Source organism: Ovis aries, chromosome 21 (assembly GCF_016772045.2).
Source record: "Ovis aries strain OAR_USU_Benz2616 breed Rambouillet chromosome 21, ARS-UI_Ramb_v3.0, whole genome shotgun sequence".
NCBI classification, from domain to species: domain Eukaryota; kingdom Metazoa; phylum Chordata; class Mammalia; order Artiodactyla; family Bovidae; genus Ovis; species Ovis aries.
Window position 1 is genome coordinate 42,697,499 of NC_056074.1, and position 18,191 is coordinate 42,715,689.

At 56.1% G+C, this 18,191-nt stretch overlaps 1 protein-coding gene across 2 annotated transcripts; it reads right to left on the reverse strand.

The window, feature by feature from the left end:
- Nucleotides 1-278: 278 nt before the first annotated feature.
- LOC121817522 (mas-related G-protein coupled receptor member D-like) lies at nt 279-7,457 on the reverse strand. 2 transcript variants are annotated; one of them, XM_042237913.2, is made up of 3 exons: nt 6,005-6,569; nt 2,580-3,535; nt 279-514 (listed from the first exon to the last, which is right to left on the reverse strand). In XM_042237913.2, exons 2-3 carry the CDS (start codon nt 3,531-3,533, stop codon nt 488-490), a joined length of 981 nt encoding a protein of 326 aa, XP_042093847.1. In that variant the 5' UTR covers nt 3,534-3,535; nt 6,005-6,569; the 3' UTR covers nt 279-487. The 2 variants fall into 2 exon arrangements, with proteins under 2 accessions (XP_042093847.1, XP_042093848.1); XM_042237914.2 differs by having other exon boundaries at nt 2,580-7,457.
- Nucleotides 7,458-18,191: the final 10,734 nt, after the last annotated feature.

The window sequence follows — 18,191 nt, forward strand, 5'->3', positions numbered from 1 at the left end:
CCCCTCCCACTTTGCCTTTGCCCAGGACTGACTCCTGCATGGGAGGCAGGACTCAGGAACCACAAGCCCACTCACTGCAGTGGTGGGTTTAATTTTCAAAGTTACAACTCCATTCAATTCTGACTTGTTTACAAGTAAGACATCTTAACAGATAAGGATATAGAAAGCTTGAAAGTCACAGGAAGAGAAGATGCACCATGCAAACAGCAAGCCAAGAAAGCCGATGGAGCTGTGATAATATCAGACAAATAGACTGTAAGGAAGTAACACCACTCGGATTCAGGAGGGCAGCTTCATATTTTACCACCAAAGCTCCAATTCCCCAGGATAGAACACCTCTAAACTCGTACGTTCCAAATAACACAGCCTCAAAACAGATAAAGCAAAGAAGCAGCTCATGCTCAAGCCTGCTTATTCATTCTGGAAGTCAGATTTTGGTGATGGACGGCAGTCTTTGCCATCAGCCTTCGGCAAAGGTTGTAAAGAATCAGGCCTTCCTCTTCGGGAGTCTACCCTACAGAGGGGAGAAAAAGAAATATCACAGATGCATGAAACAGCTGAAGACCAGTGGTCGGCACCAGGTAAGGATGGTGTGGCTTATGTACTATGGACATCAACAGGCAGACGCATGCATCACTCACTTCCGTTCACTTGTGCCTACATGAATGCCAGCGCTCCCATCTGGGCATAGGGGAGGGCCCTCATGGAGATGCGGAGAAGGCAATGGCAACTCACTGCAGTATTCTTGCCTGGAAAATCCCATGGACGGAGGAGCCTGGTGGGCTGCAGTCCATGGGGTCATGAAGAGTCGGACATGACTGAAGTGACTTAGCAGAAGCAGCAGCTCTTCAAGATGAGTATGGACTGGAGCCACCTGGGTTACCACCCCACCCCACGATTGTGGCTGCTGTTCCCGGGGCCCCCAGGCCTGCCTGCCCAGCGGGACACTGCACAAACATGTCCTGGGCCCCTCTCTGTGCCGGGCATTGTCCTGGGTGTGGAGCACAGCTGTGACCCAAATGGACAGCTCCTCTTGGTGAGCCTGTAGCACACAGTGGTGAGCCCAAGGGCAAGTGCAGTGGGGTGGGAGGCCCAGAGGGGTGTGTGAGCTGTATGATTTTATGTAAGGCGGTCAGGAACGGCCTCTCTGAAGAGGTGACACTTGAGTGGTGACCTGAAGGAAGTGAGGGAGAGAGCTCTGTATGCAGCTGGGGGAGGAGCATTCTGGGCAGAGAGAACAGCAGGTGCAAAGGCCCTGAGGACTGGAGCTGGTGGGCGGGGTTGCAGGAGGGGTGGTCAGAGGGCACGGAGCCGGGTGGGGGAGACCATTGCTGCCCAGGGGTCCACGCAGAGGAGGCGGAAGAGCCCCAGAGGAGGTGGTGGATGAAGCCAGGATGCACCCGTGAGCACCCCGTGAGCACTGACACTCGACCAAGCAGCTGCTGTTAAATGCCTGTTTAAATGTTAAACACCACCTATTAAATGCCTGCTGTATGCGTGGTCCATGCAGGGTGCCCACTGCTGTGGAGTGTGGCTGAGCAGAAACCGCCTGCCCTGTGTCACTTGGTGAGCACGGACCCAGCGGGGTAGCAGTCCCACCCCAGGCCTATGTTTCCGGCCTGTAGGCCTCTGGGTGAACCCGGAGGCACAGAGACCCACGGCCCTGACGGATCACGTGGCTCCCAGGGCCCCGCCCCTCGCAGCCACCCCCGCAGCCTGGCCGGGTCTAGGACCCTGGGAATCAGGGCGTGTCTCCCAGGTACGCCCCTCCGTCCACTCTGGACCGCCCGGCCCGGCGCTGGCTCCATGCACGCCTTCTCTGGCCCATGGCCCACGGCCCGGTCAGTGCCCTCTGTGCTGCTCCTGTGGTGCGTGCGGGCTGCCCCTGCATCCTGTCACCCATGCTGGCTCTCAGCTGCTGTGTGTCCAGTGAAGATACAGAACCACCAGGACTCCCCTGCCGGTCTAGTGGCTAAGGCTCTGCACTCACCATGCAGGGGGCCCGGGTTTGATCCCTGGTCTGGGGGCTAGATCCTGCATGCTGCAATTAAAAAACCCCGAGTGCCGCAGTGAAGATGCACGCGGCGACAAAGATTCTGCAACTGAGACCTGGTGCAGCCAAGTAAATCAGCGCTAAACATAATACAGAACCATCTAGATACGATGGACCACTGGCCCTCACCCTGAGTCCCCTGACCACCCCGACCATTGGCCCAGTTGCCCCGCCTCTCCCGGGAACTCTCTGATGATCCAACAACTGCAGGGCTGGCACCTGGCGGTGGGGGGCACCCACCAAGGCTGTGGGTTAGCTAACAGCTCCGTGCTGTTCGCCCGACTGCTGTCAAGAGTTTGTGTGTCCCCGGGCCCGGGACCTCAGCTTCTGCCTCACTGCCCCGCACGCTGGCCCCCCAGGACCTGGCGCACAGCAGCTGTTTGCCTCGAGTGACCGCTGGATGCTGGGCTTGGGAAAGGGAGGGAACCAGGCAGGGAGCCGGGCAGGGAGCCGCGGCGCAGGGCTCACATGGCTGGCATATGGTGGGTGGCTCGGGGCAGGGCCCCAGAGGCTCTCAGACCCTCACCTCGTCACTGGGGTCAGTGGAGGGCGTCTCCCCCTCCTCCAGCTCAGACTCCTCCTGCAGCACCCTGCTGAACGTGGCTCCCAGGGGCTCCCGCAGGCTCAAGCGGCCCCCACTGCCAACCAGGAAATAGATCATTGGTTTGGTGCTGCTGCTCACAGACAGAGAGAGGCAGGTGAAGTGGCCGAAGAGAGTCTTCGCGCGCTGGGGCAGGTCCAGCCAGTAGAGCAGGAACCCGGAGATGCCGAGGGGCAGGGCGCAGGCGAGGGACACAAAGACGCAGAGCAGGACGGCCATGTAGAGCCGTGTGAGCGGCCGCTGCCACGGGCGCGAGATCCTCTGCACCTGGATGCAGAGAGCCATCCCAGACAGGGCCATGACGGGCGTGAAGCTGACCAGGGTGAAGAAGTGCAGGACGGTCTCCGCCTTGGATCCCGGCCACGAGTGGGGGTGCTTGGCCTCGTCACGGAAGTACCAGGCCGGCACGACCAGCAGGACGGCCAGCAGCCAGAGTGCGGCGCACACCGCGGCTGACAGGCGCCTGTGCCAGCGGCCCCGGTGCCAGGTGGGGAAGAGGCCGGGGAGGCAGGACTGGGCACTGGCGGCCGTCAGCAGGCTCAGGCTCGCCGTGTAGGCCAGGTACCCGGTGCTCCTCACCGCCCGGGGGCCCAGGTGGTGCACGCGGGCCCCCCAGGAGCTGGCGCTCAGGATGATCAGAGTGCCCGAGCAGATGAGGAAGAGGAGGTCAGCCACGGCCAGGTGGAGCAGGTAGATGCCCAGCGGGCCCCTCCGCCGCCGGGAGCCCAGCAGCCAGACCACCAGGCCGTTGCCCACAATGCCGCCCACGCACGTGAACATGACCAGCGCGTCCAGCACCTCCCGCACCGTGTCGGGGGATGCCGGGGTGGGGCCCGGACCGCTGCTCCTGGAGCTGCTGCTGTTGAGAGTGTTCTCCATCCCTGCCAACAGTGGGGAGAAAGCTAAGGGCCGCAGGGCTGGGGCCCCTGCGGCTCAGGTGCCCCCACCCCCAGGGAGTCCTCTGGTTATGCCAGCTGCCACTCTTTGGAGCTGTTGCTGGCCACACCAGGCCACCTTCCCTCATTCCTAATTCAGGTTACGTGCTTCCGGCTCTGGGGCAGGCCGTTTCTGTTGCTGGATGTGATGGTGGCCAAGCTCGGGGCAAGGCTCCGAGCCCCCAGGCTTGGCTGTCAGTGCCCGTTGCAGGCCTGGCCTCCACCCTACTGGGGGTGGGTCCCTCAGAGCCTCTGAGTGGCCAGCTCTCGGGCCTGCAGCAGTCAGCATGGTTGGGCAGAGTGGCTGCCGATGGGCAGAGTGCCGTGCCTGGCTGGTCACTGTGAGGTGCTCCCTGGGAGAGGTGGTGGGCACTGCCCCTCCCTGGGATCAGGGATCGCTGGGCCTGGTACCTCACACCCCATCGTGGTGGGGGGCCAAGTGGGACACAGAGCACACGTGTTGCGGCCCCGACCCCTGACCTTCCCAGGTGCCAGAGTGCGCCCTGGGGTCAGCACGGCCTCTCTGCAGTTACTGTGGGGCTTGTCTCCCGCCAGACACTAGAGCCCGTCGCTATGAGCACCGCGCGCGGCCCGGGGAGGGCGCGATTCGAACATCACCTGCCCTGTGACTGCTGGCCAGGGCGCCCCCGCCCTAACGTTTGTCCACACTCTGATGAGCCCGCGTGTTCCTCCACCCGGGGCTGCTTTCACTCCTTTTGTCCACTGACTGCCTGGTCTGACCCCCTCGCCCTCCCCCCGGGCATGCGGGGCTCAGAGACCCAGGGTGGCAAAGCTCAGTGTGCTCTGGGCCCGGCTGGGACCTGGGGCGGACTCCACAGCCTGGGACTGGAGGCACCACGTGCCCTTGCTCTTGTGGACTGCGGTGCCCGCCAGGGTCACGGTCCTCATGCCCACTCACAGGGCTCAGCTGCCTCCTCGGACCCAGACGCAGGGGCAGGGTCCCCCGGGAACCTGGGAACACATCAAGACTCTGGGTGCGGAATCAGGGAATCGGTCCCTGGGGCAGCTGCTACTTTATTTCACAAAGGTTGCTTCTTTCTGAACTAATGGTGTAATGGATGGTATCGCTTCTAAACAATACTCATGCCTGCTCAGTCGCTCAGTCATGTCCAACTCTTTGCGACCCCATGGACTGTAGCCCACCAGGCTCCTCTGTCTGTGGGGATTCTCCAGGCAAGACTGCTGGAGTGAGTGGCCATGCCCTCCTCCGGGGGATCTTCCCGACCCAGGGATGGAACCCGCCTGTCTTAGCGTCTCCTGCACTGGCACACGGGTTCTTTACCTCTAGCGCCTCCTGGGAAGCCCCAGTGATATCCATATTACTGATCATATTCTTTATTCTCGAACTGATCACTGAGGCCTCCTCAGTGCCCAGCCTGGGTGAGAGTGGGGGATGGGGCCTGAACAAGGCCCCTTCCCTGTCCCGAGGGACCCACACCCCCTCCTACCGCCCCCTAGAGTCAGGGCCCAGAGATGCTCCTCGAGGCTGAAGGGGCTGCTGGGGGCAGGGGGGGGGCGGGGGGCGGCAGCCGTGGCCCCAGGCCATGTGCCCTTAACCTCTCCTTATAAGTCTTATAAGGGACCCTGAGGCGCCATCTGATTGTCCTCCTGCACATGTGTGTGGAGGACAGCATGGGGTCTGACCGCTGAAGGCTTCAGACGGATCAGGAACCGCTGGATGCCGCATTCCACCGGGAGAGTCCTCCCGCCCCTGTGCTGCCTCAGGGCCCCCTCCTCCCCTGCTGGGGCCCCCACCTTTGGCTCAGACACCAGCACATGTACCCCCGACTGTCTAGTGCCCAGCCTGAAGTCGTGACCCTCCTCCAGCCCCCTGGAGACCTCTCCCCGTCTGCTGAGAGGGCCACGCAGGTCCTTTGGGCCATGGTTATCGGGGGGGGGCACGGATATCAGGGGACGGGGGGGGCGGGGGGCGGCCAGCCTCAGCCCCCTGACAGCAATTCTCGGCCTGGACGCCCACCCCTGGATGGCAGAGCTGGGCACCTGGCAGATGGGGGTCTTGCACAGTCGTCTGTCTGACGAGAGGAGGCGTCTGGGCCATGAGAGTCCCTCCCATCCCCGGCACGCTCAGTGAGGACTGTCTGTGTTCGCCTCGAGCTGGGGGCACTTGCTAGGGGCTGGACAGATGACACCCAGGTACCCAGGGCGGGGCTGTTCCCGCGTGGAGCTCATGGCACCGCCGGCCCTGAGGGTGGGAGGAACTCAGCGGATCTAAGGGCCACTTTCCCACCCGTCTTTCCCACGAAAGAGGAGACTTAGGACCATCCAGGCCTCGGGTCTGCCAGAACCCCGGCCCCAGAAGGAGCGGCCTTGCTCAGGGTGTGCTTGCCGTGCGGGGTAAGGTCTGACCTCGGGCTTGAAGCAGCGGCCTCTCACCTGGCTCGCCTGTGCCGTCCGCGCCTGGAGGAGGACCCAGCTCCTGGAGGCCTGGGCGGCTCCCTGGGGCCTGGCCCTTCAGCTTCTCTGGCCACAGGTCCGGCTGCAGGCTCTCGGAGTCCGATGGGCCGGTCCTCGGGATCCACCCCAGGCTCTGCCTCCTCTGAGGAGGGGAGACGCCCAGTCTGTCTACGGGAAGCAGGGTCCTTGGGGGACCAGCTGCATTAGGCCTCTCCCTGCAGGAGCCCAAGGCTTCGGGCTAATGGGCTGCCCAGGAGGCCCCACAGGAGGGCGGGGGCACGGAGGAGCACCGATAGCCAGGCCCTCACCCCGCCCAGCCTCCACAGGGAAGGTTCGGGGCACTGGCTTTGGGAGGGTCTCCAGCTGGGAGCTCCGGGGTCCACTGGGAGGCTGGTGCCTCCGGGAGCCAGGAGACCACGAGGTTCGCCCTGCAGGGTCGGGGCTGGCGGAGCACCTGCATGGAAGCTTCTGGATCTCTGAAGCTCCTCCCTGTAGGAGGCAGAAAGACAGACCCTGGATAGGGAACCCCCAAGAAGGTTTAAGGCCCGGTTCAACCCCGGCTGTCACGTGACTCTGGGAGACTTCTGTCCCCTCAGCTGTTCCTCTGTGTGTAACAGGAAGTTTCCACAGAGGCTTCAAGGGAAAGTGTGGCAGTGATGCGGGGCGGGGGGAGGTGGCAGGTTTGCTGGGGGGTGGGGGACAAAAGGATTACTTTGGGGCAAACCTCTGATGGGCAGCAACCCCAGCCCTGGCCAGGGCCCCTGCCTCTCACCGGGGATGCACAGAGGCCCGCCCTGCTCCAGAAGGGGGTCCTGTGTGTTGGGATGGGGGTGCCTATCAGCATGGCACGTGGGAGCCCCAGACACAGGCTCCTCCAGGGTGAGGGAGGCAGTCAGGAGCCAGCCCCACCCCCAGCTTAACATGCACCCTATGGTGTACCTTGGCGAGCTGCTAACTCTCTGTGACGAAGTTCCCTCGTGGTGGCACGTGTCCACCTCATAGAACAGTTGGCGCCTGCGCGTTGCTGCTAATGCAGTGTCTTCCAAGCAGGTGGACCACTTGCCGTGGTTCCCAGTTGTTCAGTTGCTCAGTCTTGTCTGATTCTGTGACCCCATGGACTGCAGCATGCCAGGCTCCCCTGTCCTTCACTGTCTCCCAGAATTTGCTCAGATTCATGTCCATTGAGTCAGTGATGCCATCTAACCATCTCATCCTCTGCTGCCCCCTTCTCATTTTGCCTTCAATCTTTCCCAGCATCAGGATCTTTTCCAAGGAGTCAGTTCTTCGCATCAGGGGGCCAAAGTATTGGAGTTTCAGCTTCAGTATCAGTCCTTCCAGTGAATATTCAGGACTGATTTCTTTTAGGATGGACCGGTTTGATCGCCTTGCAGTCCAAGGGACTCTCAAGAGTCTTTTCCAACATTACACTTCAAAAGCATCAGTTCTTCAGCACTCAGCCTTCTTTATGGTCCAACTCTCACATCAGTACATGACTACTGGAAAAAACACAGCTTTGACGATATGGACCTTTGTCAGCAAAGTGACGTCTCTGCATTTTAATACACTGTCTAGGTTTGTCATAGCTTTCCTTCCAAGGAGCAAGCAGCAGTCTTTGAAAGACAGATGAGCATTCTGCAGGGAAGGGGTCAGCTGTAAACCCTCATCGGGCCCAGAGAGGGTGAATCCATCCATGATGGTGCCCATCCAGTCAGAACTTTCCAGAAGCCCCTTCTTCCCACTGCTCTGAAGTGAGAATTACCGCTAAGGAGGAGGCAGGAGGAGGAGAGCCCTGAGGGGAGACGCCCACAGTCCAAGAGGAGACCACCGCCCACCAGGTTTCGCAGCAGACTCGCCGTGTCGTTTCTGAAACCAGACTTTGTTGTCTGTCCAGGGAAGTTGGGGCCTGGCCAAGTTTTCCTCCAAAGCTGGGGAAGAACTGACCCCTCTAAGTAAACGTTGAAGAGTCAGAGGAGAAACAAGAAGGAGGTCTTTCCAATCACGCCCCTTGGATTCCGCTTGTCACCAATCAGATGGGGCCAAGATCCCCCTGGGGACACCCTTAACCTTGACAATGGCATGGGCAGGAGAGAGGAATTTGACCCCATATGACTTGCAATAAGGGTTGAAAAATCTTCCTCTTAGGATGTGGAAGTCCTGGATGGAAGGAACCAAGCCTTCTCTAGGTGATGAGGTATTCCTTGGGAATTCCCTGGCAGTCCAGTGGTTAGGACTCTGAGCTTTCACTGCCAAGGGCCCAGGTTTGATCCCAGGTCGGGGAACTAAGATCCCAAGCCTCATATCTTGCAAAAAAAAAAAAAAAAAATTCCCTTCAATGTGAATCAATATTCGATATTGATCGTATCACATACTGAATATCAATATGTTCAATATTCACTCATTCATTCATCAACATGCATTTAGGAGGCGCCAGCTGGCTCCAGGGACCATGCCGGGTGCTGGGAATCCCGCCTTGAAGAAGCTCCAGGCAATAGATAAGCAAAGACACAAGAAGATACTGAGTGCCGCAGGTGGTACGGCGGAGCTCAGCGCGCTACTGCTCTAGAGTGAACTGCCGGATAGCCCTCGTCCGCAGGAGGGTCTGTGCTGAGATCTTAATGGTGCGAGCAAGCCAATTATACCGAGCTCAGGGCGGGAAGTGAATTCCACACCAAGAAAACGGCAGATGAAAAGCTCTGGGTCAGAAGAGCTCTGGGTGTGTTTGAGCAGCAGGATGATGCAAGAAGGGAGGGGAAGACAGGTGTGATAAAGGCCTGGGATGGGTCAGCCAGCTCTCAGCGCAGCACGAGCCGAGTTGCTTTCTGGGTAAGGAGGCGGGGCCTCGCTCCAGTGACCCACCCCACCCCACCCCCCCCCCAGCAGCAGGGTGGGCTTCCTGGGCACCTGTTCACATGGGCTTGTTTTTGTAAAAAATTGAACTCTCATCCACGCCATAAAAGTCTCCCCTGAAAGTATGACAGTTGAGAAGTTTTTAGTCAATTCAGAGAGTTGTGCAACCACACCATCTGATTTCAGAATATTTCATCACCCCCCAAAAAACCCTACCCGATAACAACACCCCGCCCCCTCCGCTTCGTCCTAGGGGAGGTGCCTGTGCTGGACATTTCGCATACACAGAATCATACGATTTGTGGCCTTCTGTGTCTGGCCTTGGCACTGAAAACGCTGTCTTCAAGGGCCACCCACCTTGTAGCCTGTGTCGGAGGGTCATTCCCCCTTTTTGGGGGGCGCTGGGTCTTCCCTGCTCTGTGGGCTCTTCTCCAGCTGTGGCGAGCAGGGGCTGCTCTCCGGCTGTGGTGCTCCAGCTTCTCACTGCGGTAGCTCCTCTTGCTGTGGAGCCTGAGTTCTAGAGCCCTTGGACACAACAGTTGTGGCTCCTGGGTTCTAGAGCACAGGTTCAATAGTTGTGACGCTCCGGCTTAGTTGCTCTGTGGATGAGGGATCTTCAGAGATCAGGGGTCAAACCCGTGTCTCCCGCACTGGCAGGTGGATTCTTTACCACTGAGCCACCAGGGAAGCCCCAGAACGCCATTCCTTCTTCATGGCTGAGTAATATTCCACAGTGTGGCTGGACCACAGTTTACCCATAATCTACTGATGGACATTGGTTACAGTGAATACGTGTTGTGGATTCATGAATGACGCAAATGTAGTGTGGCTCTTACGGAGCTTGCCGCTGTGAGCATCCATGCATGAGTTTTGCGGACGTGTTTTCAGTTCTCTCCAGTGGAAGGTGAAGCTTGAGCTGAATTTGACTCATCCTCCTTCCCCCGTTTTGTCTCCCCTCTGCTGTCGTTGGAATCCACGGAGAACCTTGGCTTGCCTCACTCTGAGGAGTGGGAAGGGCGGTTCCTTATGAATAAGGGAATGGTGCCTGCTCCCCGAACTGGGAGACCTCCCGGGGCATGGGCTTCCTAACCCAGGGTGATGCAGTCTGCTTGCCGCATCCCTCCAGGGCACTGTAATAGGGGGTGGGCAGACTTGGAGGCCAAGGGGAGTGGGCTGGGGGACAATGCCTGGCTTTACCCTGAAGCTCTCCCTGGAGGCCCAAGTTCTCAGTGCACAGGAGCCATCCTCCCTGGGAGCGTCCAGAGGAGATGGCTGTGCCCCCCTCAGAGGGCACCCGATGGGCTGTGGGTGTTGCCCAGCTCTCAGGTGGCTCCTGGGCCAGGGCTGGCACTGTCCCTCAGCCACACGCTCTCGTCTCTGCCTGTCCTTCCACCCTCCAGGCCTTGGATGCTCACTTTCGTCCATCAGGCCACTGCCTGGACCTCCAACTATTATTCTGTTTCTTTTCTCATGTCACATGTTTATGATGGAATTTTAAAGCCATAGACAGACGAGTGTAGCAAGCCCTCAAGTTTCCCGTCTCCCAGGTTCAACAGTTGTCACCGTTCTGCTGTTCTTGTATAATCAGTCCCAGTACCCCGCTTTTTGTCTTTTCATCTGGAATGTTTTAAAGTAAATCCCAGGTATTGTATCATTTCACTCCTAAATACGAAGACGCTTAGATGCACCTCTCAGTGCAGCGTCACAGCCAACAGAACAAACACCAGTTCCTTCCCAGCATCCAACCCCCTGCTTCTCTGCCTGGTCCCGCTGCCCTCGGGGATGGAGCTGGGACCCCAGCAAGGCCCACCCTCCCCTTCGCCTGCGGGCTGCTCTCACTCTGCTCTTCTCGGAGTGGCTTCCACAGCCTCGGAGCATCCTGGATCCATTATTTCATTAGGAGCTGCAAATGGATGGTGTCTTAATCTGGCCATTCTGCAGCTCTGTTTCCCAGTAAACAAGAACTCCCTGCATCGCCTAAAATGTGGTCCTTACACTCTGTTGGCAGAAAGTGAAGAGGAACTAAAAAGCGTCTTGATGAGGGTGAAAGAGGAGAGTGAAAAAGCTGGCTTGAAACTCACCATTCAATACACTAAGATCATGGCATCCAGTCCCATCACTTTCTGACAAATAGATGGGGAGAAAGTGGAAACAGTGACAGATTTCCTTTTCTTGGAAAGAAAATCACTGCAGACAGTGACTGCAGCCGTGAAACTTAAAAGATGCTTCCTCCTTGGAAGGAAAGCTATGACAAACCTAGACAGTATATTAAAAAGCAGAGACATTGCTTTGATCACACCAGTTAATCCTAAACTAAAAGAAATCAACCCTGAATATTCACTGGAAGGACTGAAGCTGAAGCTGAAGCTGACGCTCCAATACTTTGGCCATCTGAGGGGAAGAGCTGACTCATTGGAAAAGACCCCGATGCTGGGAAAGATTGAAGGCAGGAGGAGAAGGGGCTGACAGAGGTTGAGATGGTTGGATGGCATCACTGACTCAATGGACATGAATCTGAGCAAACTCTGGGAGATAGTGGAGGACGGAGGGACCTGGTGTGTTGCAGTTCATGGGGTCGCAAAGAGTTGGACACGACTTAGCAACTGAACAACAAGAACAACAGAAAAGCTGGTGTAAATGCTCACTCTTTCCATTCCCTCATCAGTTTTCAGATACATGAGTCGTCATACCAACCTCCAGATGTGACGAAGGAAGCATATGGCTGGGTTTTCATAAGAGACTCAGGAATTCACCCATTTCTGATGTGCTCCATCTGATCCTTCGACTGGCCAGTGGGAACCTCCGCAGATATTCCTAACATCTGATGTATGGCATAAACTTTTGGGGACTTACATTTTTTTTTAATCCAAAAGATCCCTACCTTGTGAATTAAAAGCTTGGGTAACACCTTTGCTACAAGAGCCGACTTCACAACGGAATTGCTGTCCTTGCTTTGGACAGAGCTCCAGGCTGGGGCCCCCAGGGGCACTGAGATGAGCAGGGATGCCGGGAGCCAGCGTGAGGAACTCCGCCCATGGCAAAGGTCGTGAGGAAGGAGGCTTGGCATACGCAAAGGCGTGACCAAGCCTCAGGAAACCCCCTGTTCCCGAGCATCTAACCCCAAAACCAGAGTCTGTTTTATGCTCTCACCTACACCTCTGACTTTACGGGGGGCTCTCCCCATAACCATTTCTCTCAGAGAAGGAGTAAACGTGCAGCTCCAAGGCGATAAAAATTCTTGGGCCTGACAAGAGTGTTTCAGCTTACGGACTCCTCTGAAGGTTATCTAGCCCACCTGTATAGGTTCGTCCGGCCACATGTGATTGTTTACAGCCTCCCAATCTGAGAGGCATGAGATGTTTTAGACTTACTAAAGGCAAATTCTTTGGGGGAGTTAAAAATTATTAGTATGGTGGGTTGGTTAGGAATTATATTGGTGAAGGGTTTTTCATTTGTTGTGTCAATAATTGCTGCTAATTCCCTCCCCTGGGTGGGACAAGGATGTCTCAGGTCAAACCTCTCTGCTGACAGACTAGCTTGTGTGACAGGATTATCCATACTCCTGCCACTATGCACATGATTGTTTACTACCTCTCAACCATAAACAGCACAGAGAGTTTTGGAGTATTTTGAGAGTCTTAATTAGCATAGGGCTTTTTCTTCTGGTTGAGTCAATGATTGCTGCCAGGCCTCCATATCCTTAGGCACCTGGGAATATATTAATCAATATATTTGGACTATAGAAAAGGAAATATAGTAGTTTTTGATGTTAGCAATACTAGGCTTTTTGAGTTAATGGATTTTCTCTTTTGATAATAGATCACTGTACTTTGTTATAAATCACTGTGTCCTTGCTGTGTAAAAATGTAACTTTATCATATCTTAAAACTAAATAGATCTTAAGGGGAACATTGGTGAAAGGATTTTCACTTGTTGGGCTGATGTTTGCTGCTAAATCTCCATGTTCCCTACCCTTATAATGAATATAACTAGCATATAGGAAGAAATAAGTATTAACCTTTAAGCATATAGGAGAAATAAGTATTAACCTTTAAGACTAATCATGTTAACCTTGGGTTAAATAAATTCCTTTCTTGATTGTAACTCACTACACCCTCACCCTATAGGAATGTAACTTTATTTGGAGGGTGGTGCCTGGTTTAGGAAAAAACACCCTTGGAAGAAATAAGTTTTTGGTTATCAGAAAGAAAGGATCATAAAATGTCAGCAGGTCTCACTCATGGCCAGAAGATGATGTACCTTTTTTATACATTTATGTGAAGCACCTGATTTTGATAAAGGTCAGGACTGCTGACTCCCGCGTGACTCTGTATTCATCCCTATGTGTAACAAAAGGTATATAAGCAAACCCCAAAATAAAGAAATCGGATCAGTTTCCGGAAAGACTGACTCCCCCATGTCGCTTCTTTCTTGCTCCCGTTTTTCTGGCTGAATTCCCATCTGGAGCATGGATGCTATTCCACGTAATCCAAGTTATTCAGCCTCTTTTTCTCCACTAATCTTCCTACTACACTATCCATTTCTAATCTCTCTATATCTGTGATTAAATATGTATTTTTCCAAAGACGCTGACTCCGTCCCCCCACCTTCGAATCACCCTGGATCCACCAGGGCTGGACCCCGGCACAGGGAGACATTTCAAACCATCAGGCGTCACGAGGCCTGTCATCTTCTTGGGCCTCACGGTGACAGGTAATGATCCCTCTGTGGGCCAGGGTGTTGGACCCTCCTGGAGCTGAAGTCCTGAGGCTGATCCTGATGTTGGTCATCACAGGTGAGGGAGGGCCTGCAGCGGCTGCAGAAGGACGGGATGGGCCAGCAAGCTCGGAGGGTGGGAGGAGCCCTGCTGGGTGGGTGCCCGGAGCCCCTGCAAACTGCCATGTCACCTGGCCCTGGATTAAGACAGGGCAGAGAATGACGGGGACCTCGGGGACGTGGGCACCCAGCCTTGGGTCTTACTCCCATGGGAAGCCCGGGAAGCCCCTCCCGCCTCAGTTTCCCCATCTGTAACACCGGCAATACAACTTCCCACTCTGGGGCCCAAGGATTCTGCTGCTAAGCAAGCTCGAGGTCGGAGCCCAGCCACAGCTCAGGCGGCCTTGGCTGTCAGGGGCAATGAGCACCTGTTGGTGATCCAGAAGAAGTTGTAACTTGAGTCTTTGCAGATGTAGCCAAATGAAGATGAGATCATCGGGGGCGGGGGCCCCGAATCCAACACGCGTGGCGTCTCACTGTCACTCATGCTGGGGGCCCAGAGTGACGGGGGCCTGGCTGTGACTCATGCTGGGGAACTTGGCGTGCCAGAAGAAGGCTCTGGCCATCATCCTTGGGAGGCTCCTGCACTGGGGCAAGTGTTTCCTGTAGGCGGTCAGCGTGGGGTCACCTTGGTTCCATCCAGCCGGGCTGCTCGGCAGAGGGAGGCTGGAGGCGAGCAAGGGGTCTCGGACACAGTGTCATCCACTCAGGAAGGTCTCGGGGACACAGAGTCTGTGTGCATTGTCCCCAGGCCTGTCGGGAAGGGAGAAGGGCCAGCTTTGGAGCTCAAAGCCCAAGTCTGGGCTGAGCCAGACACGACGGGCTGATGCGATAAGCATCGCCAGGCCCAGGCAGCTTCAGGATCCCCCGGGGTCCTGCTCAGTGTCACAACAGCCTCAGGGAGGCCCACCGGGTGGAAGGGATCCTATGTCCCTCGTTTGTCCTAGTGAAGTCTCTGTGTGTGCTCAGTCAACTCCCTGCGACCCCATGGACTGAAGCCTGCCAGGCACCTCTGTCCATGGGATTCTTCAGGCAAGAGTACTGGGGATCTTCCCAACCCAGGAATCAAGCCCATGCCTCTTATGTCTTCTGCACTGGCGGGTGGGTTCTTTACCACTGGTGCCACCTGGGAAAAGTGTCAATTGCTCAGCTATGTCTGACTCTTTTTGACTCCATGGACTGTAGTGTGTCAGGCTCCTCTGTCCATGGGATTCTCCAGGCAAGAATACTGGAGTGGGTTGCCATTTCTTCCTCCAAGGAATCTTCCCGACGCAGGGATTGAAACGATGCCTCCTGCGGCTGCTACATCGCAGGTGAAATCTTTCACCGCTGAGCTACACAGCAAGGTCTAAAAGGAGAACAAAAATTGCCCCAGATCAGCTTTTATTTTCATTTTTCACAAATCAGGGTTGGTTTTTTTTTCCATTACAGTGGATGAAGGAAAAATATGCTTTTTCTACTTTGCATTTTTCCCTTTGAATAGAAGTTTATTGTGTCCGCAGGATGGATGTGAACAGGTCGGGGAGGGATTCAGGCTGGCACGTCCCACAGTTGGGCACCATGGATGGGACAGCTGGTCCTCAGGGATGTGGTGAGTGGTTGGTTGTCCCCATGGGCAGAAGAGATGCCGACAGAGGAGCGGGCTGGGGTCACCGAGGGGGAACGTGGCTGGGCCAGCCTGGGCCTGTGGCGCCCCCTGCGAGTCCTCTTGCCTGCTGCTGGCTGCAGCATCCTGTCCTTTGAGGGAGGGGGCCCAGCCCACCCATGAGCTGGAACCTGAGGCTTCAGCTGCTGCCCATGGCCTGGGACCCCCGGGCAGGGCCAGCTTGCGGGGGCGGGGGGGCAGTCTCCTGATGCTCCTGGAAGTCCTATCACTGGGATCAGAATCCATGTCCTCCCAGAGGGAGGAAGACGACCTCAAAGGTCCGATGTGCGGAGCTGAGAGGCAGAGGGAGGCGGGCTGTCTTGGGCCGCAGCATTACCAGCTCCTGTCCAGGGGAGGGCGGGATTTACGAGCAGGGGTCCCTGTGTCCAGGACAGCTGAGCACCAAACCCTCAAGAACATCACAAGCTGAAGCCTGAGGCATGTGGCTGGGCTGGCAGAGGCCGAGGGCTCCTGATTGTGGATGTTTCCAGTTCTCGAAATCCCTTCTAAGCCGGGTCCTGAGTGCAGAGACCAGAACCTGGAGTTGGAGCCCTGGGACCCTGCGCCAGCTCTGCCTGTGGCAACCTTGGTTGGCGACATTTCTTCGTCCTCCCCTGGGTCTGACCACCACTCCCTTGGCTCCGCCACCTCCCTTGAGAATCAGCGTTTGAGGCTGTGCTGTGAAGGGCGCTGGGAGGCGAGACAGAGTCTGCTCAAGGTGCCCGGTGCTTCTCCTGCCTCAGATGCCGGCCAGTCCTTGGGGCTGAAGCTGGAGGAGGCAGAATCATGGCCCCAAAGAGGTCCACGTCTGTTTTGGAATGAACTGTGTCCTCCCAAAGAAGGCCTAACCCCAGGAACTCAGACTGCGACCTTATTTGGACTAGAGTCTTGGCAGATGCAACCAAGTGAAGATGAGATCATCGGGGTGGGCCCTAATCCAACACGCCTGGTGTCTCTATAAGAGGGGGACGTTTGGACACACGTACACAGGAGAAGGACGATGTGGAGGCAGAGGATTCACGTGATCCCGCAGAATACCAAAGTCTGCAGGGACCACTGCACAGAATACCGAAGTCTGCAGGGACCACTGAAGGCCGAGAGGACACGGTCCCAGCACCTGCAGGGCGAGCACGGCCTCGGCAACGCCTGATCTCGGACTTCTGGCCTCTGGAGAGCTGTGAGATGGCCATGCCTCCTGTTTCTAAGCACCCCGGTTTGCGGTGCTTTGTTACGGCAGCCCAAGGAGATGAATACAGAGTCCTGATTCCCAGACCCGGGGGTGTTACCTTACACGGCGAGAAGGACTCTGCAGGGGCTGTGGAGTCCTGTCCCCAGGCCACAAGTGCAAGGCCTGACACCAAGGCCACAGAAGCAGAGCCTAGAGCAAGGTCACCTTCGAAGCAGACCGAGCCGCTTTGTAACCGTTGTCAAAAGCCCTCCACCCCGATCACCACTGGCAGCCATCCTGACCCTGAGTTAGGCAAAAATGCCCCTTACAGCGTCCTAGAAAGTGAACGTTGAAAGTGTTAGTCACTCCGTCATGTCCAACTCTTTTGTGACCCCATGGAGTATAGCCCACCAGGCTCCTCTATCCATGGGGTTTCCCAGGTAAGAATGGTGGAGTCGGTTGCCATTTCCTTCTCCAGGGGACCCTCCTGACTCAGCGGTCAAACCTGGGTCTGCTTCATTGCAGGCAGATTCTTTACTGTCTAAGCCACCTCCTTGATCCTTATAGCACCCTAATCAATCATTTAATGCCAACCTTTCAGCAGGAATTTTCTTTCTCTTGAGGCTATAAAAATTGGCTACTAACCCACGAAAACTGTCGACTTTCCCTGGTCTGTCAGGAGGTCAGCGGGCTGCATTCGAAGTTGCTTCATTATCTCTGCTCCCTGCTCTTGGTAAACTTCCTCCATTCTGAAATACTCAGTGTCTAGGAATTACTTTCCAACCGGGGCTCTGTCACAACAGGTGTGATTAAATTAAGGGTTGTGAGGGACTTCCTTAGTGGCCCAGTGGCCAAGACTCTGAGTTCCCAATGCAGGGAACAATACCTGGCCAGGGAACTAGACCCAGCTTGCTGCAATTTGAGATCTTGCATGCCGAGACTAAGACCCAGCGCAACCAAATAAATAAATATTGAAAAAAATAAGCGTCACGAGATGGAGATATCAGGATGGGCCTTAAATGTAGCCAGGGCTTGCCTGGTGCCTCAGATGGTAAAGAATCGGCCTGCAATGCAGTCAGATTGGGGAAATGGCGGTCACTTCCCAAAGGAGCTCACCGGTTCACAAATGCAGAATTGGTGCGTCTGGTTATTCAGCAACTGCCACATCACCCAGACAACGGGGAGGTGGCCCCATGGCGTGGATTTCCAGCTCCGTGTTCCCGGGGCAAACGCTCCAGCTGCTGTGCGTCGTCTTATGTGAGTGGACAGATGCACTTGTGTCTAAGTTGTAGTGAATTTACAGGCTGGCCCCGATTTTCCTAACCCTTTCTCCGTCCCTCCTGTGGTTGTCTGGGCAACACGTCCATGGTGGTTTGGACGGTTTATTGCATTCCTCGGCGTTTATCGAATTGCCTGGGCAGCTGTAACAATAGGAAATTACTGTCTCCCAGTCTTGGAGACCAGAAGCCCGAGATCAGGGTGCCAGTGGGGCTGGTCCTACTGAGGCCTCCCTCCTGGGCGTGCAGTTGGCCGTCTCCTCCCCGTGTCCTCACAGGGTCGTCCCTCTGTGTGTGTCTGTGTCCTGACCTCCTCTTATAAGGATGCTGATCCTATGGAGTTAGAGCCCCACCCATTATGACTTTAGTTCAGTTCAGTTCAGTCGCTCAGTTGTGTCCGACTCTTTGCGACCCCATGAACCGCAGCACGCCAGGCCTCCCTGTCCATCACCA